General features: G+C 61.6%; 1 protein-coding gene across 1 annotated transcript; it reads right to left on the minus strand.

The window, feature by feature from the left end:
- Positions 1–476: 476 nt before the first annotated feature.
- Positions 477–22210, minus strand: COL6A1 (collagen type VI alpha 1 chain). The gene is made up of 35 exons (XM_021679126.1): positions 22023–22210; positions 21302–21431; positions 19748–19948; positions 18732–18891; positions 18470–18598; positions 18341–18361; positions 18171–18191; positions 18050–18094; positions 17191–17244; positions 16626–16670; positions 16472–16498; positions 16220–16246; positions 16088–16132; positions 15836–15889; positions 15571–15633; positions 14772–14834; positions 14584–14637; positions 14454–14489; positions 14199–14261; positions 12587–12649; positions 7619–7681; positions 6864–6926; positions 6462–6512; positions 6267–6302; positions 5668–5730; positions 5483–5548; positions 4915–4950; positions 4621–4657; positions 4294–4302; positions 3972–4105; positions 3672–3781; positions 3376–3559; positions 3118–3298; positions 2082–2111; positions 477–1962 (listed from the first exon to the last, which is right to left on the minus strand). Exons 1-35 carry the CDS (start codon positions 22117–22119, stop codon positions 1340–1342), a joined length of 3084 nt encoding a protein of 1027 aa, XP_021534801.1. The 5' UTR covers positions 22120–22210; the 3' UTR covers positions 477–1339.
- Positions 22211–24309: the final 2099 nt, after the last annotated feature.

A 24309-nucleotide genomic window follows, 5' to 3' on the forward strand; every position in this document is an offset into this window, starting at 1 on the left:
TCCTCCCCTTGCTCTCTGGCAGCCCAGCAACAGGGCGGCGACGAGCCCTGGAGATCAGTGGCTGTGCATTTCCTCTCTCCCCATCCACTCTGCCCTTTCTGGGGCCAGCGCCACGCCCACGAGGGGACAGCCATGGCCCCAGGCCACCTCTCTCTGGACCCCGGCCACGTGTCCCAGGGCAGCTTCCCGTGGGGCCTGCTGGTCTTCCAGGACTCGCAGGGGCTCTTGGTGTCAGAATGCTGGCCTCTGTGGGGTTTTGGCTTGTTGGCTCTGGCCAGCTCCCAGCCCCGAGCCCTAATGTGCTTCTGATTCTGCAGAATCAGGGTGTCAGGCCCCTCCCACGTCCTGCCGCTCCGTAGATGGTCTTCCCCCACCCTCCCCAGACCCAGAGGCTGACAGCCTGCTTGCGTCTCCAAGTTCCCTCCTGTTAAGGTGGGAAGTACCAACATGGGGGAGATTGTAACTCCTCAGAAAGATGACAGCAGAGTGAAAACTTTTATTTCGAAAAGTTGTGGACATGGACGCAGGGAGCAAAAACACAAGAAGGAGTAAAAATAAAACTAACCTATAAAGAGGGTCTTCAATAGAATGTAGAACCAATCACTCCCTTGAGGAAAAAGAGCTTTGGGTTGTTTTTTTTTAAAAAAACAAAACAAAATAAAAAACACATCACTTTGTGCCACTGGCTGGCCCAGGGGCCCAGGCCTCCGAGCAGATGGGGAGGGGGGTCTACAGGATAGCACCTTTGTTCTTAGGGTTTTCGGGGATGCGGGGTTAAGGAGCCACCATCTTCTGCTGTTTGCTGGAGATGCTGGTCCGAGTTTGTCTGCTCGCCCTGAGCTCTGTGGCCCAAGGAGGTGGGAACCGAGGTCTGAGCCCTGAGCAGGGAGGACCTTGTGAGGAGGAGCTTCCTCATCAGGGGTGATGCTTGAGAAACCCCCTCCACCCTGGCTTTCCCAAAACGAAGGGTCCACCATCTCATGCAACTTCACTAGCAGACTTTGAACACGTACATGAAATGCTCACTAAAGAATCGGGTAGTAATCATGAGAAAGATCAGGCTAGGAGGGAGGTGCGGGGAGGGGGGTCAGAGCTCAGGCAACCCCCCAGGAAAGGCAGGGAGGTTTTGGGGATTCAGAGCCTGCAGGAATTCAGGGGATGTTAGCACAGAGGGGAGGGGATGGGTTGGCTGGCTGAGTTGTGGGACCAGAGGGGTGGGTAAAACACACACGGCTTTTCAAGCCTTTTCTTTACAAAAACGTAGCTCGTCAGGTCGGTCAGGAACATTCACATCGCATTTTACTCCCCATTTTAGCAGTGGGAGAGGGGCCGCCCAGCGCTAGCCCAGCGCCACCTTTCTGGACACGGTCTGGTAGAAGACGCCGCGCAGCAGGGCCTGGTAGCTGGGCACACGGAACAGGTGGCGCTCGCCAAAGGCCACGTCATACTCGGCCGTCTTGCCCGTGACCAGGACGCGGATGTGGGGCTCGTTCACCTGGCGGCCCACCACCACCACAAAGATCTCGATGTCCGCCCGCTGGGCCTCCTGCACCGCCTTCTCGATGGCCGCCGCCGTGGCCCCCTGCGAGTTGCCGTCGGAGAAGAGCACCAGCTTCTTCTTGGCTTCGCGGGGCGAGGCCTCACGGTAGAAGCGCGTCACGTAGCTGAGGGCGTCGTTGACGTCGGTGGCGTCGTTGAAGAAGTCCATGCTGTCCACGGTGCTGGCCAGCACGGTGTAGTTCTGCAGAAACTGCAGGGACCCGCGCCCTGGCCGCTGCTGCCCGGGACCGCTGTACTGCACCACAGCTACGCGCACGTCGTGGGACGGGCTCGTCCTGCCCGCCGTCAGGAAGCGCTCGGCCAGCCGCTTGGCGAAGCGCTTGGTGGTGTCGAAGTTGTGGCTGCCCACGCTGGCCGAGCCGTCCAGCAGGATGGTGATGTCGGCCGGGGAGGGGAACGTGACTGCGGGGCGGGGGTGGGGGGTTAGGGCGCGGCCGGCCACCCCGGCCTCCCGTCACCCCCGACCTCCTCCAGCCCGCGGGAGCCCCCACCAGCGCCCTCTGCACACCCCAGGTACTCACTTGGGCAGGTGTAATCTGGACATTTCTTGTCTGTAAACGAGGAAAACACAGCATGAAGCCAGTGACCTTACGGACCACTCTTCCATCTGTAAACCCCCAGCAAGATGGCACCAGAGCCCCTGCATGGCAGGCACCGTGTGGCCATGCACACAGGTGACACACCCCGTGCCACACTGTCCGCGGGCCATGCTAACCAGGTGCTGGCCACACGGGCAAATCGGACCCCAGCAGCTCTCTTTGCCTGCACTGTGGGCCCCGCTTTATAGCCGGAAGAAGCCCAGAAGGACATGTTCTGAGCTGGGGGCTGGGGAGTGGTCTCGGCTCCAAGGCCACCCGCGACAGGAGCGTGTGGATGGACCACAGCAAGTGTGAGCGCTCCCAGGACAAAGTAGGCAAAGCACAGGGCAGCCCACACTCTGGGGAGCGCCTGCACAGACGCCGGGCCACGCGGGAGCAGGGCCACGTGGGAGATGGGCCACGTGGGAGATGGACCACGCGGGAGCCGGGCCATGCGGGAGATGGGCCACGTGGGAGCCGGGCCACGCGGGAGCCGGGCCACGCGGGAGCCAGGCCACGTGGGAGCCAGGCCACGTGGGAGCCGGGCCACGTGGGAGCCAGGCCACGCGGGAGGTGGGCCACGTGGGAGGTGGGCGATGCGGGAGCCGGGCCACGCGGGAGCCGGGCCACGCGGGAACTGGACCACGTGGAAGCAGGGCCACGCGGGAGATGGGCCACGTGGGAGCCGGGCCACACGGGAGATGGGCCACGTGGTAGCCGGGCCACGCGGGAGCCGGGCCACGTGGGAGCCGGGCCACGCGGGAGCCGGGCCACGCGGGAGCAGGGCCACGTGGGAGCCGGGCCACGGGCCCCTCCAGCAAGAGTGTGGGGCCGCTTGTGGGGAGGCGCTCGTGCTGTTGGCCGGGGGTGTCGGGCTCCTGCGGCAGGAGGTCACGGGGAGCGAGAGGAGAGCACGTCTCAGCTGCCCCGACGCAGCCTCCCAGCACAGCTGCGAGGAGGGCCCCCACCCCGAGCCCACCTATACAGATCTGGGCGGTGACGTTCTTCAGGAAGTTGTCCTCCAGCAGCTCCGCATAGTTCTCCTTGACCAGCGAGATGCCTGGCCGGCCCTGAGGTGCCAGGCCTTGGCAGGAGATGACGTTGAGCTGGTCGGAGCCGGCGACGTAGCCGAACATGTCCTTGATGCCCACGGAGACCACCTGTAAGGGAGGGACGGTGTTGGCACGGCCCCAGCGGGGAAGGTACGGCAGCGCGTGGGGCGTGCGGGTGGCCCCACCTGGATGTCCGGGCCACAGAGCACGCTGAGCGGGGTGGTGTCCCTCTGGGTGTCCGAGCGGCCGTCCGTTATGACGAGCGCAACCCTGTCGTTCTGGGTGGGCGGCAGCAGCCGGTTCCGGGTGTACTGCAGAGCCTCCCCCGTGAACGTGCCGCCCGCCATCCACCGCATCTTCTTGATGGCTCTGTGGGGCGGGGCGCTCGCGGTCAGCGCCAGCGCAGGGCTCCGGGGCAGGGCTGAGGGCCGGGGACCCTCGGGGACCACGGGGTGCGGGCGGCCGGGCACACGGCACTCACTCCTTGAGCTCCTGGACGGTCCTGATGCTGGGGTCCCTCAGGTCCACGTGCTCCTGCATCTGGTTGTGACTGTACTGCACCACACCAGCGTGGGACTGCCCGGGCGCGAACTGCACGCGTCGCACGCCCCGGTCAGGAGGTGACGCGGGGCTCCCGGCAGCCACGCCTCCGCCCGCCATCTGGCCCCGTGCTCTCACGCTCCGGCGGAAGGAGGAACGCCACCCCGGGGTCCGGCCCCCTCCAGCCCGGGGCCCGCACAGAGCCCTGCTCCCCGGCACGCAGAGGGCCCGGCTGCCTCACCTTGACCAGCTCGTCCCTGCTCAGCCGGTCCAGGACCCTGATGACGAAGTCCTTGGCGATCTCGAAGTTCTGCAGGCCGATGCTCTCCGAGCTGTCCAGCACGAAGAGGATGTCGATGGGTCCACACTTGCACTCTGCCGGCAAGGACAGCGTCAGCGCTGGGGGCCTCCCTGGGCCCCACTCGGCAGAGCCACACCCTCCTGACCCAGGACCCTGGGGCTTCTGGCCCTGTCGTGCAGGGTCCTGGGGGAGGACGGGGCGGGCCAGTGGGGCATACCCCGGCACCCACAGGGGACACCCAAGAACCGTGCTAAGGACTCACCACAGCAAGCTACGGAAAGAGCAGAAAGAAGGTGTTACATTCCAATGTCGTACTAGGAATCATAAACCCGCCCGCCTGCACTGCCCTCCGCCGGTGGGCTGCTTTGCCCAGCGCCCCGGCCACCCGGCCGGCCAGTGGGGTGACAGTGGCCTGGCCCCGCATCCCCCCGGGGGGTTCCTCGTGAGTGGGGCACACTCCTGCCCCCCTGCTGGCCCCCCACCCCACAGTTTAAAAGATCCCTCTGTGAGCGCCAAAGGTAGGTGCTGGGGCCGGCGGGACCTACTTCTTTCCAACTAAGACCCTTCTTCAAAGAGGAGAGATACTCACAGCACATTTTCATGATGATGTCCAAGATCTCACATTCCTGCACGGGGAAGAGAAACACACACCGGGGGCTGAATGGGCCCTCCGGGTCGCCTTGCCCCGGGACCACAGTGGGGTTCCCTTTCCAGGGTGATAGGCACCTGGTGCAGGGGCACCTGACGTGGTCACTGATATGTGGACACCCCGCGTCCCTCCATGATGATCACATGCCCTCCTGTTGCCGTCATGGAGCCCCACCCCATGGGATCCGTGGCCAGAGTGGTCAGCCCCCGAGGACGTTCAAAGACACCCACTTACATCTGGTCCCGGCGGCCCTGTGTGTCCTGGGGGTCCCTGTCAGAGGAAGGAGCGGAGGAAGGTGGTAAGAGCGCATCGCTTCCTGAGCTGCGGGTCTGATGGGAGCCCTGAGCGAGCCTACCCCTGGCCCTCCTGGCCCTCGGGCTGACCCCACCTCCCAGTAGGAGCCCCCGGCCCCTGCACACCAAGGGCTGCTGCAGAGCCCCTGATGGCCTCCTGCTCTGTGACGGCTGGGGCAGCAGGTGGGCTGGGCATGGCCCGTGTGCGGCTCCCCGGCCCTCACCACGGGTGCAGAGCTCATTCCAGTCTGATGGTGCCGTCGGGATGGACGCCCCCCAGGCACCCGCCCTGGGCTCTGCTGTGCTCTCCTCACGTCTCACCTGGTGACCAGCGGCTCCCCCTTCTCTGAAGCCCCCACGACCCTCGAAATGGCCCGTTGCCTCCCTCCCGTCAAAGGGCCAGCCTTCTTGAAGCCTTGCCCAGAGCCCCGCACCCCAGGTTCCTGCCCTGACCCCCCTGCAGCCTCAGAGTTCCAGGGTGCCCTACCCTGGCTGGCCACGCCACTCACCTGGGGGCCTTCGGGGCCCCGGTACCCCTTTGCTCCTTTGATGCCTGGGGGTGAGATGTCGTTGTTCTGGAAGGGAACAGCACCATGTCACTGCACACAACCACCATGGGCAGACCATCCGTGGCCGTCCGTCCCCAGCCCCGTGTGTGGTGCCCCACGCCCGCCCGGGTGGGCTCTGCACTCACGTCCTCTCCAGGGTCTCCGGCTTCTCCCTCATCCCCCTTGAGGCCTGGGTAGCCTTTAGTGCCCTGCAAGGGACAGGGGAGCACGTGGTCAGCGGGGCGGCTAGTCCTGGGGAGCGGGTATGTGTGTGTGGCTGGGACCCTGGCCCAGGGCTGGAGTGGGTTCCACCCTGCGGTGGGCGGTGGCCAGAGACACATGTCCACTCAGGCGAGGCCGGTGGGCAGGGCGGCTGTCACCAACACCAGCATCCAGCGGTCCCTCTCCTCCACCAGATTTCTATTCTAAATCGGCTCTATTAACCGTAAGTCACAGCATCACGTTTCCTTCGTAAGAGGCAGAAGTTTTAAAAGGAAAAGATAAAGGAGACGTGGTGTCCCGCCTGGGGAGACACTGAGGCCAAGCACCGGCCAGAGGACACTCCGAGGGTTGGGGGGTATCAGTGCACCCCTGGGCCAGGCAGGGGCACCCACAGACTGAGACACGTGTGGGCGGGGCCTTGGCGCCGAGCCTGGGCCGAGGATGCACGTGTGAATGTGTGCCCGTGTGTTGCACGCGTGTGCATGTGAACGCACCAGCACCCCGATGGCGGGCGTGTACTCACATTTATCCCGGGGGGGCCCCTCCTGCCTGGGTAGCCCTGCAGGGAAAGACAGAACAGTCAGGCCAGGCTCTGGTTTGGCCGGGGCGGGGGCCCCAGGTGGATAATCCTGGCCATCACTTCCTGGGCCAGCCTGTGGTCCTGGGCCCACCCCACTGGTGCAAAGGGGGTGATGGGGCAGGACGCTGGGGGACTCACAGGGAAGCCAGGAAAGCCCTCGGTGCCGTTTCCGGGTGGGCCGTCTTCCCCCTGCGGAGAGGAGAGAGACCACGTCTGTCACTGGGAATCGCCTGGGCTCAGGGTGGTGCCCGAGGGGCTTCACCAGCCCACGAGGCGTCCGCTGTGCAGGATTGTCCTGCGTGTCCCCAGACTTTGGAGCAGGAGGGGCAGTGCCCCCGGTGACCACAGGGACCACAGCGGTTGAGAGAGGACCGTCGCCTGTGGAGAGCGCACCTCTCCAGACACGGCAACTGGGACCCTCAGACCCTACGTGGAAACTCTTCCTGGCAGAGGCCCTGAGCCCGAGCCCACGGCTTCTCCGGCCCCAGCAGCCGGGCGTCAGCCCCACCCAGGCCCTGAGCCCTTGGGACCGCCACTCACCCTTTCACCCATCAGGCCGGGGTCTCCAGGGGGTCCTGCGGGCCCTGGAGCTCCTCTGGAACCCTAAGGAGGGGAAAGGCAAGTGAGCAACGCAGGCTCAGAGGCACCACGTGTGTCTGAGGAAAATGAAGGCTGAGTTAAATAAAACAACAGTTTCTGCTCATAAGCACAACAATGATTAAGAGAAGTGTTTTTAAATCCATCATCCTGGGGCTGCCCACGGGGCTAACAGACCTCCTGCCCAGTAACCCACCCAGGGAGCGCCCCCAGGACATGACCAAAAAGGGGACCCACGTGCTCGCGGACAGTTACCTCAGGGGCTGGGGGCTCCGGACAGGCCAGAGGCCCAACCCCAGAGCTCCGAGAAGCAGAGGGACACAGCCCAGGTGGGGCCGCCGAAGCACACGTCAGTCAAGGTGTGCAAAATCATTAAGGATTTTAGAAAACATTTATAATGATAAAATAAAAAAAAAAACACCTTTGTGAAGCCAAATTTATAAGGCATAATCTGCAAATAAGAAAAATAAATTGGAAAGAAATAAGCTAAAATGTTCCTATTATTTATCTTTGGGTGGTCGTATTTTAGATTTCAATTGTTTTTTTCCTGCATTTTCCAAATTTCCTGGAAGACACAGATACCACGAATCACACTAAAACATCTGTGTGCATCCTAGACCAGGGTGTGGGGGGTGTTCCCGAGTCCTTCGGGCCCTCCCGGGGCTGCGGTGTGCGGGCGGGGCGGGCGGGGCACTCACCTCAGGCCCCGGGGGCCCCTCGTCACCTCGGTAGCCTTTAGGTCCAGCAGGGCCAGCCTCGCCCTGCAGAGACGGACACGCAGGTTGTACCCCCTCTCGGCCCCACAGCAGCCCCCGCCCCAGACCCACATGGGCTGGTCTGCTTGGTCCACACTTTTCCCTGGAGGTCAGCTGCCTGCCTTTCTGGGTCCAGAGCCTCGGTGCCCTGAGCACTTAGGGACATCCCCGGCCAGGCCCGAAGAAGGGGTGAGCGTACACCACGCGTGGAGCCGCCTGGCCGCTCTGGACCCCGCCAGCCGCCGCCCTACTGGACTCAGAGGCCTGTCCGCCTGCCCCGTCATCCCCCCACAGAGGCACACAACTCCCGGTTATCTGGCCTGCCCCATCAACCAGCAGTCAGCCGGAGGCTGCCACCGTCTTGTTCTCCTGCGGCGACCACAGGAGGGTCCAGCTCCGGCCAGGGCTCCGGCGCTGCGCCTCAGGCCCTGACATCACACACAACCTGGGACTTCGCTCGCCAGCCGCGGGGACCAGCAGCCCCTGACTCAGGGCTGACAATCGGGGCCAGGAGGGACGATGGGAAACAGAGGCCAGGCCAGGGGGAGGCGCGTCCCAGGCCCCACGAGACAGGAACGCGGCGGCCGCCACGCGTGGGACAGTTTCCGCGGCTGCCTCAGCAGCGGGCTCGCGGGGCGGGTGCCTCCTGGGACGCAGCCCGAGGGCCCCGCGGCTCCTGGCGGGCGATGCTGGCATCCACCAGGGGAGGTGGTGCCCACTGCAGGGACCAAACGAGGCAAGAGGCGAGGCCAGGACGGTGACCCTTCCTCCAGGTTCTGGATTGCTCCACTGCTGCTTCTCGGGATTTGGGAGAACACATTGCCCAGAAACTTCCGCCCAGACACCCCGGTGCAGAAGCCAACTGCCCTGACAGTCTGCAGCTGACCCTCCTCCCCGCCCCCCACACAGGGTTCAGGCGAACGGGCGACCCAGGAGCCACAGGTCAGATGCAGACCCTCCCCAGCTGGACCACGGGCTGGAGGGACACAGGGCCTCTTCCCCAGCAAGGCCAGGGGTCCCTCACCACACCCCCGTCTTTGGTAGTGTCCAGTTTTTACACTGACGGTGGCCCTGAAAACTGGAAACTCAAGAGTAAACCCCAGTGACGGCTCTCCCTTGTAGTGCTTTGGGCTGTCAGTGTCTTGAACAACTTCCTGAACTGTGCTGCGGGCCAAGGACCAGGTCATCGGGCAGCGGGATGGTCGCCAGCTTGTCCTGACGCCGGAACACCGCCAGGGAGCAGGCACGCGGCGAAGGCAGGGGAGCCTGGGGATGTGGCGGCGGCAGGAGCAGCCTCTCCGGGACACCTACTGTGAGGCCCACAACAGGTGCCATCATGCGAACGGGGGCAGGAGGAGAAGGACAGAAGGCCCAGGGATTCCGGAAAGGCCCAGAGAAGAGATGCTAAAACCTGACACTCACGTCCTCTGTCACCAGGAAAGGTCGCCCCTGCCACAGGCCTTGCGAACACGGGCTCTCTAGTCACAGAAAAGGCCAAGCCAGGTCAAGCCCACCTCACTTCTAGCCGTAGTAGGTCCTCCAAATGAATCAAACAGGAAGCAAAAAATACAACGGAAGAGGGGAATGTACTTGAAATCTTGAAAATGAGCAGGACATCCTAAACAAGTCACCGGGACAGTCACAGGCAGATGGTAAACTTGGAAAAACGTCTGCACTGTGGATAAGGGCCTCCTGCACATCAACACGGCAATGCAGACTTGACGGAAAATGAACTGAAGGAACAACCAGAAAGAGGGACATGGCCTGGAAACCTGAGAGACCACGCTCAGCCTCTCCCATAAATACTTGTGCGAACCACGAGAGCACACGACTTTCTCCTGAAGAGCAAAACACACAGATGGAGTTTGATGATCTCGCATGTTGGCAAAGGTGTGAATACAGTGGCTGTTTCAGGCTCTTGGGGGAATGTAAGGTGGGGCTAGATGAAATAGAGTTATCTGGCAAATAACACACACTCACACACTTGCTCACACATACCCTCTCACACACGCACACACTCACATACCATCTGGCCAAGAAATTATGCTGTTAAGAATTTATATTTTGGAAGCAGGAAATAATGTCCAATGGAAAAAAGACAGTCTCTTCAACAAATGGTGTTGGGAAAATTGGGCAGCCACAGGCAGAAGAATGAAACTGGACCATTTTCTTACACCACACACAAAAATAGACTCCAAATGGTTGAAAGACCTCAATGTGAGACAGGAGTCCATCAAAATCCTAAAGGAGAACACAGGCAGCAACCTCTCGACCTCAGCCAAAGTAGCTTCTTCCTACAAACATCGCCAAAGGCAAGGAAAGCAAGGGCAAAAATGAACTATTGGGACTTCATCAAGATAAAAAGCTTTTGCAAAGCAAAGGAAACAGTCAACAAAACCAAAAGACAACCGACAGAATGGGAGAAGATATTTGCAAATGACATATCAGATAAAGGGCTAGTATCCAAAATCTATAAAGAACTTATCAAACTCAACACCCAAAGAACAAATAATCCAATCAAGAAATGAGCAGAAGACATGAACACATGAAGACATCCAAATGGCCAACAGACACATGAAAAAGTGCTCAACATCACTTGGCGTCAGGGAAATACAAATCAGAACCTCAATGAGATACCCCCTCACACCAGTCAGAATGGCTAAAATTAACAAGTCAGGAAATGATAGATGTTGGCGGGGATGCGGAGAAAGGGGAACCCTCCTACACTGTTGGTGGGAATGCAAGCTGGTGCAGCCACTCTGGAAAACAGTATGGAGGTTCCCCAAAAAGTTGAAAATAGAGCTACCCTACGACCCAGCAATTGCACTACTGAGTATTTACCCCCAAGATACAAATGTAGTGATCTGAAGGGGCACGTGCACCCCAATGTTTATAGCAGCAATGTCCACAATAGCCAAACTGTGGAAAGAGCCAAGATGTCCATCAACAGATGAATGGATAAAGAAGTTGTGGTATATATATATACAATGGAATATTATGCAGCCACCAAAAGGAATGAGATCTTGCCATTTGCAACGATGTGGATGGAACTGGAGGGTATTATGCTAAGCAAAATAAGTCAATCAGAGAAAGACAATTATCATATGATCTCACTGATATGAGGAATCTGAGAAACAAGACAGAGGATCATAGGGGAGGGGAGGGAAAAATGAAACAAGACGAAACCAGAGAGGGAGACAAACCATCAGAGACTCTTAATCTCAGGAAACAAACTGAGGGTTGGTGGAGTGGAGGGGGGTGGGAGGGATGGGGTGGCTGGGTGACGGACATTGGGGAGGGTAAGTACTATGGTCAGCGCTGTGAATTGTGTAATACTGATGAATCACAGACCTGTACCCCTGAAACAAACAATACATTATATGTTAATAAAAAAATTTAAAAAAAAAGAATTTACGTTTTGGATGTAGCTTTGGATGTATTTCAAGATGGATGGAAGGATGGACAGATGTATGGAAAGAAGGATGGATGGAAGGAAGGATGGATGGATGGAAGGATGGACAGATGTATGGACAAATGGAGAGACAAACGAGCTGACAGACAGCGGGCAGTGATATTTATCACAGTATTTTTCTGTAAGCAAAATCCCGGACGCTGTCTGCACACGTGTGGACAGGGGACTAGACAGGGGCATTCAGCAAGCTTACAAGTGGGGTCCATGGGTACTGACCTGGACAGTCCCCAGGTGAAGAGCATTGCAGTATGATGCTATTTGTGTAAACAACATGCATACCCCCACACCCTCTCACACACCATGCTTTTTCTGGAAGGACTCTAGAAGAAACTAAATTTTAGAAGAAAGTAAAATTGATCATTGTGGGTAAAGATGCGGGGATGGAGGATTCTGCTTTTCCATGTAAGCCTTGCTCCTGCTAGAGTCACTGATTGAACCACTTCTCCAAAACAGGTGAGGCGACCTATTTACAGGGGTCTTTTGTCTACAAGCCACAGAACTTCTATACCTATTTTATTTGAGAGAGATTATCTGCCTTTACTGCCAGGAAAGGGGAGAACCAGACACTCCAAAGTCTCGGGCTCTGGGCCCACGGCTGCAGGGCTCACGGTGCCCCTTCCGCTCACAATGGCCACAGGCCTGGGAACGGCTGGCTCCCAGCGAGCCCAGCTTGCAATTTTTTGGAAGGAAGTCTCCCACCGAGCTGCTCTCGTAGTGGGTCCACGCCCGCTGCCCCCCACATGGGAACGGACCCAGGAGCGTTTTTAATATTCCGTCAGGAGACTTGGCAGCCCTATTGTGGCTGCTTCTTTCTTGTTTTTTAAAATTGCTTTTTTGTTAAAATCCCAATTCCAAATTTCTCTCCACAAGCCAAGCCCCACCAGAGCCCGAGGCCTGGCCCCTCCAAGGGCGGCCCCCACACGCGGCTGCTGCCCGTTGGGAGCTCTCCACCCACCGTGGGGGCCCTCCTCCTGCCCACGGGGAGGCCCCATCCTGGCTCAAGGCCATTCCTTCCATCTGCCCAGACCCTCCCTGCAGGCCGGGCAGCCACCTCATCTCCCGCAGGAGGAATTTGGGGATGCCCAGCGAGTAACCCCCATCACAGAGCAGCAGATGGGCCGACGGGGTCTGGGCCAACCAGGGGGTTGCCCAAGGGGTGTAGGGAGGATGTGTCCCACATGGCCCCTTCCTGTGCTCTTTGGGGGGGTGGTCACCCCAGGCCCATGGCCTGGGCGGCAGGAGAGCTCGAGCTCCTCCCTGTGGGGTTTCAGGGCTCAGGCCCCCGGAACAACATGGCTTCCAGGCAATGAGGCAGGAAGACAGACCCCTCCTTGCAGGAAGCCCCCCCATCAGAAGTGAGCCCCCCTTAAGTTCGGGAGTGGCTGTCAGCCCTCCTGCTGGTGTGAGGATGTGGCCCGCCCCCTCCCCAGGCTTCCTACCGGGTCTCCGGGGACACCGATGGGGCCTTCGCGTCCCTGGTCACCTTGGGCTCCAGCTTCGCCCTGGGGAGGAATGAGCCGGTGAGTGTGGAGGCCAGGAGAGGTCAAGCTGCCTGGGCGACACCGGGCAAGGCCGGGGTCGCCCAGTTCTCCGGGCCAGGAAGTGCCACTGTCCGCTGCGGGCCTGGCCTCATACTTCCTCCCAGGTATTTAGCATGCTGGGGCCGTGTGCACGGCCATCTGGAGACTCACGGTCTCAGGAGGCCAGTGAGGAGGCCAGCGCTCCTCCTGAGGCCGGAGGCAGCCCCTTACGTTTGCTCCTACTCCAGCCAGCTCCCTGACTGGCCCCGGGGCCCAGAGCTGCTGGGGTGCTCCCTGGGGTGCAGCCTGGCCTTCGGTCCCACTTCCCGATCTCAGCAAGGTAGCTTGGGAGGCGCAGGCCACGTTATCCCTGACATCCTGCCCCAACCCCGGTGCTGGGGGTCGTGGGGTTCGGGGGACGATGAGGAGCAGGGACGGGGCAGAAAGCAAATCTCTCCTCCAGTGACCTTGGACTCAGGCTGAGCCCGCTCTCCCCGTCGGGACAGCTGGACACATGTCCTCAGGAGGAGCGGCTTTGCCCAGATGGTCACAGCAGGAGGCACCGCATGGCCTGCCCGGCAGCTGCAAGGCCTGGTCCACACCCGGGGTTTGAAGAGTATCGTCCCCTCCTCCGGGCTCCAGAACGCTGGGGTGGGGCCTGTTGCCCCCTCCTCTAACCAGGCACAGGCAGTCTGGCCTGCCCTCGGGGTCCTGCAAGACCTTCCCAGTGAACCATGGGGCCAGAGAAAGCTCCGGACGGAGGTGGGGGTGCGGGCGGCAGCTGGGCGAGGTGGCTGGGCCGTGGGGACCAGTCCCAAGTCTCCTACTCTTTAGGTGGTAGGAAAGAATCGTTCCAGAGCGAAAGCTCTTCCGCAGCGTTTACAGAGCTGCTGGGGGAAGCGGCAGGTGTCTGGGAAAATCAGGTGTGCGATGGGGAGTTAAGTGCATCATGCCGCGTGAGAGGCCGTGCAGAGACCCCAGGGACAGGCGAGCCGCGGCGTGAACAGCACTACTGGTGCCCCACTGTGAGTGTGCGTGTGTGTGCGTGTGTGTGGTCTTCCCGGACGTGCTGGCCGCGGTGAGGAGGGGAGAGGAGACAACCCTGCACTTTGCCCTCCTCATCTGGACCCACGGCCCCCCTTCTCCTGGCCTCCCTCAGGCCCCTTGAGACGCCCGGGGCCAGAGAGTCGGGGCCAGGGGTCGGGGCCGGGAGTCAGGGTCGGGGGTCGGGGCCAGGGGTCCGGGCCGGGGGTTGGGGCCAGGGGTCAGGGCCGGGGTTCAGGGTCGGGGCCGGGGGTCGGGGCCTGGGATTGGGGCCAGGGGTCCGGGCTGGGGGCTGAGCACAGGAACTTCCTGAACCAGGGAGACCGCCTTTGGGAAAACAGCAGGTGAGGGTGGGTCGCCTGAAATCTGGGGGCCAAAGGGACATGGTGGTGTGTGTCCTGTGAGGTGCATGGCCTGACCCCGCCTGACCTCAGGCTCTGTCCCCCTCCTGGGGTGTGGGGTCTCAGTTCGATGGACGGTGACTCACCGGGTCCCCCCGTGGGCCCCGCACACCTGGGGTCCCCCGTGGTCCTCTTTCCCCAGGGCCGCCCTGTGTGGAGAGAAGCAAAGGGAGGTGAGGCCGAAGCTCAGACACGACATCGAGGAGGGGGCTCGAGGCCTGGGTGTGGGCTGACCTCCCCCATCAGGACACCCCATCCTTTCAGAGACTGGGGTCCCGCCAAGCTCAGATAGAAGCTTCATGGCGAAGCCCAGGGCCCAGACATCTCTGCACCCCACTCACCCTCTCGCCAGGTGCACCGTCTGGTCCCGGGTTTCCCTGGGATTAAGAGAAACACACATCAGTCAGTTTGGGATGGAAACTCTGCTTCAGGCGGGGAGTTGGGAGCAGGAGATGGAAGGTGGGTGCTCACCTCGTCACCGGCTTCTCCCTTCTCTCCTGGGGGACCAGGCAAGCCCGGCTCGCCCTGGGGGGACAAGCGTGGAACCGTCCGTCTCCGACCCTGCTCTGGAGCCCAGGGCTGCGCTGGCCCCTGCTCCTGGCGGCCCTCCAAGGGCCTGCACCCCACCCGCCTGCCTCGGGGGCTCTGTGAGTGCTCACCTCGTCTCCGGGGGGGCCTGTGTTCCCTGGCCTCCCAGGTTCCCCGTCAGCTCCAGGGGCACCCTGGAAAGACCCGAAAGGTCAGCCTGCGGGGACCCTGCCCCGGGCCTCCTCACCCAGACTCTGGGCCACTCTCCCTCACCAACCACAGGAGCCTTGGACGCTGAGGACCCTCACCCACGTCTCTACAGGAATCCTGCCTGAGGCCACCTCCCCGCGGCGCCTGCTGGGGTCAAGCCCTGAGCCGCGAGCGTCTCGGAAAGTCAGGTTGAGGCCCCACAGCCATCGGCCAGATCCTGAGAATCGGCCCAGAAGTCGGCGTGGTGAGGATGCCCTCGGAGCCGGCAACCTTACCTGCCCAGCTCTCTTAGCACTTCCTGTCGCTGAAAACGCCAGAGTATACCAGCAACAGAACGCCGTGCTCTAAGTTAGGCTCAGAACTTGCATCCTCATTCTTTACTTTTCTGCCTGCTTGCAGCCATCAGCATCCTGTTTATTCTTAAATCGTGACTTCTGCACGAGCAGACGGATTCCAGGCTGCGCGGACGGGTGGGCCATCTGGTCCGCTGCAGGCGGGCAGTGTGCGGGCCTCGGGGCACGTCTGAGGCTCCGTGACACCGGGTGGCAGGGTCGCCTGCCCTTGGATGTGACGTTTTCCACCCTCTCCACCCCAGCCCCCTGCCGGCCCCCGTGGAGGCCTGGGCCTTGGACAGTGGGTGGAGAATCTGACTCCAGGAAGAATTTCTGAGTCAAGCTGGGTTGGCTGGGTAGGCGGGGAGGCCCGACCCGTGTCACTCACTTTCTCTCCTTTCTGTCCGAAGGCACCTGCGTCGCCTTTGGGCCCCGGGGGTCCTAGTGCGCCCTGGTGAGAAATTGTAGGGGGTCAGTCCTTGGTCTTCAACAAGCAGCAATTGGGCTGGGCACAAATACATTGGACACTGGAAAGGTAGGTCTGCACGTGGTATGGCCCACCGGTGACGTCTTTGAGCATCAGGAGAAGGGTGGGGTCCCCGTTTGCTCCTGAGAACTTGGTCTTAAAATGTCAGTGACAGAACACAACTTACGTCGAATCCGGGCGAGCCCTTGCAGCCTGGCAGGCCGGGGTACCCCATCTCCCCCTGGAAGGAGGAAGGCAGATCAGCAGTCAAGACCCTCACTCTTGCTCATACACCCCCTCCCAGGAAAGCCTCAACAGGATGATGGTCTGAACTTGGCCAGGAGCCTTGGGGTCCACTGGGGCCTGGGGCTCGGCAAGAAATGTCTCCTGCCTTTCTTGCTACCTCCAGGTCCCCCGCCCTCCAGCCCGGCAAACTCACTTTCATGCCGTCCACACCATCGATGCCACGCTTGCCCTTCTCGCCCTGCAAGGTGCAAAGACCAAGGAGGGGTTCACAAAGGTCAGACGGTACCCCCTGGGGCAGAAGACAAGTCCCCGCCCCCACACTCACCTTGTAGCCCTTGGCTCCCCTGGAGCCCTGCAGAGACAGGAAGAGAGAGTGAGGGGGGGTGGCCCCCCAACATGAGGCAAGTTCCCTGGAAACTGGCCGGGGGCATCTTCCCAGGGAGGCAGAGGGGGGTGGACCCCCCACCCACTCATGGAGGCTCGGACACGTAGGACATGGGCAGTGTTGTCCTCCCAGGCGGGGGGGGGGGGCAGCTCTGTGCCCTGAGGGACACGACCTGAAGCCTGCCTTACTCACCTTCTCCCCTCGGCTCCCTTTTTCTCCCTACAGAGCAGAGGAGAAAGGGGTGTCACTGATGTCCCAGGGCCCAATGCCCTGGGACAAGCCCAGACGTGTTTCGGCTGCACCCCTAGAAGGGCTGGCCGCTCTGAAAGAAGAGGAGGAGACACACCTTCATCCCCTGGTAGCCGATGGGTCCGAGGTCCCCGGGCCTTCCCTGGAACACAGTGGGGGGGCATGTTAGATGCCCCTGGGGGCACAGGCAGCCCCCCCAGTCTGCCTTGCCCCCCACTCTGCTCAGGCCTGGTCAGCCAGAGACACCGGGCTGGCTGACCACTGGTCCGAGTCCCATAGAGCAGCCCCGATGTGAAAGCTCTACCTCCCACTCCTGGGGGTCTCCTCGGGGGAGCTCCAGGGAGGGGAGGGGAGGGCGAGGTCTAGGGCCCCCAGGAGGAGAGGGAGTGGTCTGTGGGGAGACAGCCCTGGGCTGACCCTCCACCTACCCCACCGAGAGCTGGGCCTGAGCGCAGGTCTAGGCAGAATGTGCTGGAAGGATGGCTGTGCATGGGTCCTCTGCCCTCACTGCCCTTGGGTCCATATGCTCTGAGGGTCAGGCCACATGACCATGGTGCCCAGAAACCAGCCATCCTTCTAGAATCGTCCACCGAACCCAGCTCCCCTCCCAGCCTCAGGCTTCTCAGCACCCCCACCCCCAAGGTCAGGCGCTCGGCACTCACGGGGTCTCCGGCTTCTCCTTTCTCTCCTGGGAGACCTGGCTTCCCACGTTCTCCCTGGAACACAGAGCAGATCAAGGTTAGGGCACAATTTCTGTTTATTTCTAATAACCTGGCAGAAAGGACCCCTGACTTGTTCCCAAGAAAAGGATTAACAAGATATTCCATGGACCTTCAGAGTCCTCGGGGTGCTCACGCTCCTTGCCTGTCACCGTGGCCTGCCCTGGGATCTGCGAGGTCAGGGGCACCCGCCCCCTCCCACAGCCCACCAGGCCTTGTGCTGCTCCACGTTGGCCGGCCTGGCCCTGGCCTTTCTCTCGGGCTTCCGCGCCCATTCCTGCTGCGTGTGGGGCTCCGGGCTGGGGAGGGGGCTGGGCTCAGCTCCCGGGGGCCGTGCTCATGTGGCCTCGTGGTCATGAAATCTAACATTTTCTGGAGTAGCCAAAACCCTGCACTTTGATGAGCAGTCTGCCCAGTTGTACATGTTGCCCACTAAGGTTGACTGTCTGTGTGCACCACACCTGACCTTGGGCCCCACATTTGCAGCCCGGCCCCAAGAAGGTGCATCCGAACGCTGGAGCCTGCAGCCAGACCCCACCCCCCACACTAGCCTTCCCTCGGCCACGGCATCGGCCGCAGGGTCCCTGTGCCTGGACTCTCTCCCCATGGGTGGGGGCACCTGCTCAGCGAGGGGCCCCTTCCCTCTCCCCACACCTGGTGTGGGTGGGCGCTCTGTGGGGGTTCAGGACAGCTGCCTGGGGTCCCACTACGTCCCTCACACCAGGCGCTTCAGGCTGCAGGGACATTTGTCCAGCACTGTACTGCACATTCTCTCCCTCCAGGGAGGGGTGCAGCCACTCACCTCGTACCCGGGGTCTCCCCGTGGCCCGGGAGGTCCTCTGGCGGGCTGCAAGACAAAGGGAAAGGTCAGCCTGAGCTAGCATCCGGGGTGACCCCAGAGGTGGTCAGTGTCCCCCACTCACCTGGCATTCGAAGGAACAGCACTGCGGGAGGAAGGACAGAGGACACTTTAGAAAACGGGGCTCCGCGGAGGGCCCTGGACACCCACCTGGCTGGTGATGCCCTGGACAGCTGGGGTAGGTGGGCGAGAAGGGAGGGGGAGGGCAGGGGAGAGAGGGGGAGGGGCTCCTACCACTTGTTCCACATTGTTTTTCTGAAAAGCGAAACGGAAAAGAGGAATTAATTTATATTCAGAGCCGCAGGATTTCCCAGCGCCCCGGACTAGGAGCAGACGAGGAGCGAGGGGGCAGCGGCTACTCACGATCATGTCGATAATGGTGTCGATGGTCTGGGTGATGATCTCCTCGGCGTCGCGGTTCTGCCCCCAGTCAGCCGCTGTGAAGTTTCGTCGGTACATGTGGTCCGTGGCGATGATGCTCAGACGTGGCTCCTGGTGAGGACAAGGGATGAGGCCGATGACGGCTGGGAGCCTGGCCCCTCCCCATCGCGGCGGCGCATTGCCTGCACCCCAGGGGGGGCCCCCAGCCCCTGCCTGGAGCGGGTGCGGGGACAGGGACACCTACCAGGTGGTCGGGCGTGATGGCCACCGAGAAGACTTTGACGCCCAGGTGCTTGGCCTCGTTCACGGCATCCTCCAGGCCCCCACACGGCTCCTTGTAGCCCTCCAGGGGGTGCCCATCGGTCACCACAATCAGGTACTTGTTCTCCTTCAGGTGGGAGCCCCTGCAAGGGGGTGGGCAGCAGTGAGGCCCCCTCCAGCGCCCGCTGACCCTGACAGCTCAGGGCACCTCCGGAACAGAGCTGGGACCCCCAAGACTGGAGGTGAGGAGCCGGGGGCTAGAGGCCCTGGAGGGAGACCCAGACCCAAATGCAACCTCAGAGGGCAGCTGGCTGCTACGCTGGGCGGTCTGTCTCTGCTCGTCGAAGCTGCCTGTAAATGGGGCTGTAATAAAGGGTATTAAAACAGAAAATAAAGGTTCGCAGGATCACATTTCTCTGAAACACTCTCTTGGAAGACACCCATGTCCCCAGGGGAGAGGCCCGGGTCCTTGCCCCCGGGAGGCACCCTGACCGTGGGATCGGTGACCACAGCTAGCGGGAGGGACGGCTGAAGAGGGACGGCTGGGGCACCGGGGGCTGTGGCCGGGCTGAGCTACAGCTGGGGACGAATCCTCTCCTGGGATGAACCACGGCCGCTGCCAGCTCTCCCTGCGGCCGATGGACGACGTGTGTGGAGCCAGCCCGGGGGCCCCGGGGTCTCCCAGGAGAGCCCTGCCCTCGGTCCCTGACCACAGCACCACCTCCGCAGTGGCTGGGACACTCCAGGCCCGGTGGGCCTCCCCCTTCAGTGGCTGAGGACACAGGGGCAGCTCCAGGGGAGCAGAGGGACGGAGAGTGACCCTTGGCAGCCACGGGAGCGGCTGGGTGGGGCCGCCGGCGTGGCCCCTGGGCACTTGCACTGGTCCCGGGGCCGACCGCGAGGAGCAGCCCCGAGGGACAGCCCCCGAGGGACACGCTCGGGACGCCGGGAGGCACAGGCCTCCACACGGGGAGCTGCGTGCGGACGGCGGGCACTCACCCCACGAGGAGCTCCTCCAGCCCCTTCTTGATGGCGCAGTCCGTGTAGGTACCCTTGCCGAAGTACTTGACCGCATCCACGCTGGCCTTGAGGGCGTCGCGATCGCCCGGCATGGGCCTGAGCGGGCTGATGATCTCCACCTCGTCGCTGTAGTGTAGGGCGCCCGCGTTCCACACCAGGCTACGGTCACAGCGGTAGTACCTGCCGAGCACAGGGCGCAGTGAGCGGGGGCCCTTCACCGCGGGCACCCCCGGGGCCCCCCCACGCCGCTCTCCGTGTGTGTCCGCCCATGGGCACCAGGGTCACCCCTGTCACAGGTGACACACTGCCCAGCCCCGTCACACCCCGGCAGCGAGGGGCCCTGCCCTGGGGACCACACGTGGCACGGCGGGGTGGGGGCGGTCAGGAGGGCCAGCCCCAGCCAGCGAGCGACCACCATGGCCCCTGACCTCCGGGGCCCTCGGGGGAGGAGCCGTGGGCACCTCCAGGGACGGACCCTGGACGGTGCTGGGGCAGGTGACAGGGCGGGGGAGGCCAGCTCTAAGTCAGTTAGTTCTACGTGGGACACCCTGAGTGGCCGTCTTCCCCTGCCCCTGTGCACGTTTGCTGGAGGCTTCCAGGGGCCTACCCTGTGGGCCCTGGGGGAGACGTGCTCAGCAGCCTGTTCAGCAGCCGGCGTGACTGAGGCCCCTACAGTGACGGTAGCAGCGTCAGTTGCACAGTGGGGAAACTGAGTCCTAAGAAATTGAGGAACAAGGCCAAAGGCACCTGGACGGGGTGGGGGGCCTCAGGACCCCAGGCATTTTGGCTGAATTCAAGGTTTCAGGTCATATGCCCCTCCCTGGGCAGCCCCCACCCTGTCCTCGCAACCCCCTCAAGGCGGGCGGGCAGCTGGGTGCCTGGTCCCCGAGTCAGCGGGTCAACAGGGACCAGGTCGGAGTAGGGCCAGGCCCTGCCCAGGGGAGTGGGGGAGGAGCCTGGTTCTGACCGTGACCCTCCCCCCATGGCCTTGGCCCCCCCAATGGGCGTGTCCGATTGCAGCCACACCCACTCTGCTCTAGGAGACCCCCACCCCCAGCTGCAGATGCTTCAGACAGATGAATGAGTGAGTGAAGCTGGCTGGCCCTCGGGGCCCTCGGACCAGGACACCAGAACAGCAGGACGTTGGTCAGGACACAGGCTCTGACTGTCCACCCGGGCAGAGGTCAGTGTCCAGGAGGGGGCAAGGGGGGCCTACTTCAGGCACCGGGCGGAGCCACAGAGCCTCCCACCAACTCCTGAAACCCACTCAGCTGGGGCGCAGGGAGGCACATTGGGGTCCTGGGAGCCCCCACGGCAGCACTGTCCCCCAGGCTCCCGGCTGACCAGGCGGACGGTGCCGCCCCACTGGTCTGCTCCTTCTCACACTCGGCCTTTTTCTGGCCCATCGGAGCCACTGTGGACGCAGGAGGGTGACTGCATGGCCTGGTTCACCCCGGCCTTCTAGATGGGAAGGGGGCTCGCTCTGCCTGCGGGGCCTCCCCGAGAGGCTCGTGGATGTGCCGGCTCTCCTACCTGTCTCTCAGGTTGTTGATGAAGCTCTTGGTGAAGGCCTTGACCTTGTCCACCAGGGCTCCGTAGGGCTTCAGCCTCAAGGCCACACTCTCGGAGGTGTCCAGCACAAAGAAGAGGTCCACAGGGCAGTCTGGCCAAGCACGGGGTTGGGGGCCTGAGGCTCACGCCCTGCGCCCTCCTGGGCACAGGGAGGCCACTCCCCCAGGTGCGGGCCCGGCCCCAGAGAGCGGGGCAGAGTGACTGTGAGAGCCCCCCGTGGGTCCTGGGAACCCCGCCGGCTCGGGGGGAGAGCCACCACCTCCCGGGGGACAGGGAGCCCCGCCCTGGCCTGCAGGACCAGGCCGTTCGCTCTGCACTGTCCCTCTGTGCATCTAAACTTCCAGGGGCACGACCTCCTGGACGAGGTGTGAGAGCACCAGGGCCCTGGTTCTCGACTGAGTGCCCGGGGAGCAGTCAGACCGAAGGAACCCAGGGAGAGCAAGAACGGCGTTCTCGGGGCGCTGAAGGCTGAGGCCGGGATGGTGTCGCCACCCCCCAGGCCAGCCTGACACCCCGGGGAGCGGGGAAGCATGAGGGGCCCAGGGCCCAGGCCCTGCTGGGGGCCACGCCCGGGGAATATCAGGACCCCGCGGTCCGCCGGCCTGGGCTCTCACGTCGGAGGCAAGGGTGGGGTCAGGCCCCGGCCGCACAGGCAGAGTCAGGGGAGGCGCGAGTCACTCACCCTGGAAGGCTGCGGCCCTGGCGTTGCCCGGGACGTCCTGAGCGGCGGCCCAGCAAGCCTGCAGCAGCAGGGGGAGCAGAGCGCGGGCCACCTTCATGTCACCGCCCAGCGTCACCGTCCAGCGAGGGCTGGGGTCCGGGTGAGCCGGTGATGACCAGAGGCCGAGAGACGAGGAGTCTCTGCTCCCGGCGAAGTCTCGGCCCAGAGGGCGGGCGGGGGAGGAGCTGGGGCGGGGGCGGTGCGGAGGGCGGGGGTCTCCCGGCAGTGAGTCACCGCCCCGCCGTGCTCGGCCCTGGGCGGCTCCGACCCAGCGCCCGGCTGCGCGCGGGGCTTGTGGCCCGGTCTGGGGGAAATCCGCGGGCTCCCCGCGCCCCGCGTACATTAAGACGCGCGATGGAGAGCGAGCTCCGCGCATCGGGTGCCCCCGAGCCCCGCGGGCCCTTCCCTTCTTGTGGCCTTAACCGCCCGTGGGCGCGGTGGGGGTGGCTTGGACGTCTCAAACCCATTGCGCGGTCAGATTCCCCAGTTGCTGCTCCGAGAACACTCCTTCCCAGGTTAGTCAATACATATTTGGAAAAGATGTTTCAGTTTTTACTCCGGGAAGGCAAAGCCACCGAGCCTGCGGACGCCGCGGCCCGGGCGCCAGGCTCTCGTAGAGTCGGACGTCGGCTCTGTGTGCGTCTTCTATGCTGTATCCTTACAGTCAAGTCAGCCAGAGGAAGAGTTGTTAAGATATTAAGAAAACCGTCAGGAGAACACGTTTGCAGAACTGTGTAGTTCAGAAAAAACCTGTGTGGAAGTGGACCCATGCAGTTCAAACCCGCGTCGTCCAAGAGTCAGTCCTCTCTCTCCCCATATATACGTGGGCACCCTGATTGTGAGGAGGGGTCTGAAGACCCCACCCTGGGGCTCTGTGGGGTGGGCTCCAGATGTGGCCAGACGCACCCCTGCCCCAGAGAAGGTCCCAGAAGACCTCCTCCCGAGCTGGAGCTGTTGACAATTGTCTAATATCAGCCTAAATGTTTTATAGCTTAAAACCATACCAAAGTTGTATAATCGTAAAAGAAACTTTTGAGAAATCCTTCAGAAATCACACTTCTCAATGATTGTTCTAGGATTTCTTCCAGTGTTTTCCCCATACCTTTTTCATGGGATTTCTGTAAACTGTGCGAGAAATTCTACCTGCCTCTGATTTCATCCCACCTGTGCTCCTGTTTGGGGCCATGGTTCCCAGCTTGCGGCTTCAGGCTCAGGCCCAGGAGGTCAGTCACCCGCAGAAGCCTGTCCCCCTCCCCCCCCCCCCCCCCCCCCCCCACCGCTCCCTGGCTCCTGTCAGAGATGTTGGATCTGCAAAGTGCAAAGGTGCTCACGTTCCTGCAGGTTTGGGAGAAGTAGGAATATGTTGTGTGAATCCCTGAGGACAGGGAGGTGCCCAGCCAGGCCTTGCACCGATTTCTGAGCCACGGGAGGCTGAGCAGTGCACGTGTCCTCAAAGGTGGCCTGAGCTTCTCCCTGGTGGGGCCGGGACCACGTGAGTCTGCGAGGCAGGAGGCTCAGGCTCACAGAGGTACCAGCCCCACCCGGGTGTCTCTGCTCACAAGAGCTCAGCAATGATGTCTTCAAAAATTGTTATTTTTCCTCTTACAAAAAAAGTATGTGCTCACCATAGAAAGATTACAAAATTAGAAAAACATCGTCTTGTTTCACTGCCCAGAGGTATTAAGAGCTAACACTTCTGTGTCTGTAAACGTTTCTTAAAGTTTTTATTTAAATTCCAGTTAGTTGCATACAGTGTCATGTTAGTTTCGGGTGTATAATGTAGAGATTCAGCGCTTCCGTACATCACCCGGTGCTCATCAGGACAGTGCCCCCCGACTCCGCATCCCCCACCCCCTCCTCTCTGGTGACCATGAGTTTGTTCTCTGTAGTTAAGAGTCTCTTTCTTGGTTTGCTTCTTTCTTTCTTTTTTTCCCCCTTTGCTCATTTGTTTTGTTTCTTAAATCCACATATGAGTGAGATTATAGGAATATTTTCTTTCTCTGATCAACTTATTTCACTCAACATAATAAGTCCCCAGTTCCATCCAAGTCGTTGCAAATGGCAAGATTTCATCCTTTCTGATGGCTGCATAATATTCCATTGTATATATACCACATCTTCTTTATCCATTCATCTGTTGAAGGGCATCTCGGCTCTTTGCACAGTTTGGCTATTGTGGACATTGCTGCTATAAACATCGGGGTGCATGTACCCCTTCGGATCCCTACTTTTGTATCTTTGGGGTAAA

The sequence above is a fragment of the Neomonachus schauinslandi genome, chromosome 1, assembly GCF_002201575.2.
Source record: "Neomonachus schauinslandi chromosome 1, ASM220157v2, whole genome shotgun sequence".
Classification (NCBI taxonomy): Eukaryota; Metazoa; Chordata; class Mammalia; order Carnivora; family Phocidae; genus Neomonachus; species Neomonachus schauinslandi.

Coding starts and splice junctions, on each gene's coding strand:
- COL6A1 (XM_021679126.1), bottom strand. CDS start 22,119: ATGAAGGTGGCCCGCGCTCTGCTCCCCCTGCTGCTGCAGGCTTGCTGG. Junction 16,499..16,625: donor TCGGCTACCAGGGGATGAAG/GTGTGTCTCCTC, acceptor TCTGCTCTGTAG/GGAGAAAAAGGGAGCCGAGG. Junction 16,247..16,471: donor AAGGGAGCCGAGGGGAGAAG/GTGAGTAAGGCA, acceptor CTGTCTCTGCAG/GGCTCCAGGGGAGCCAAGGG.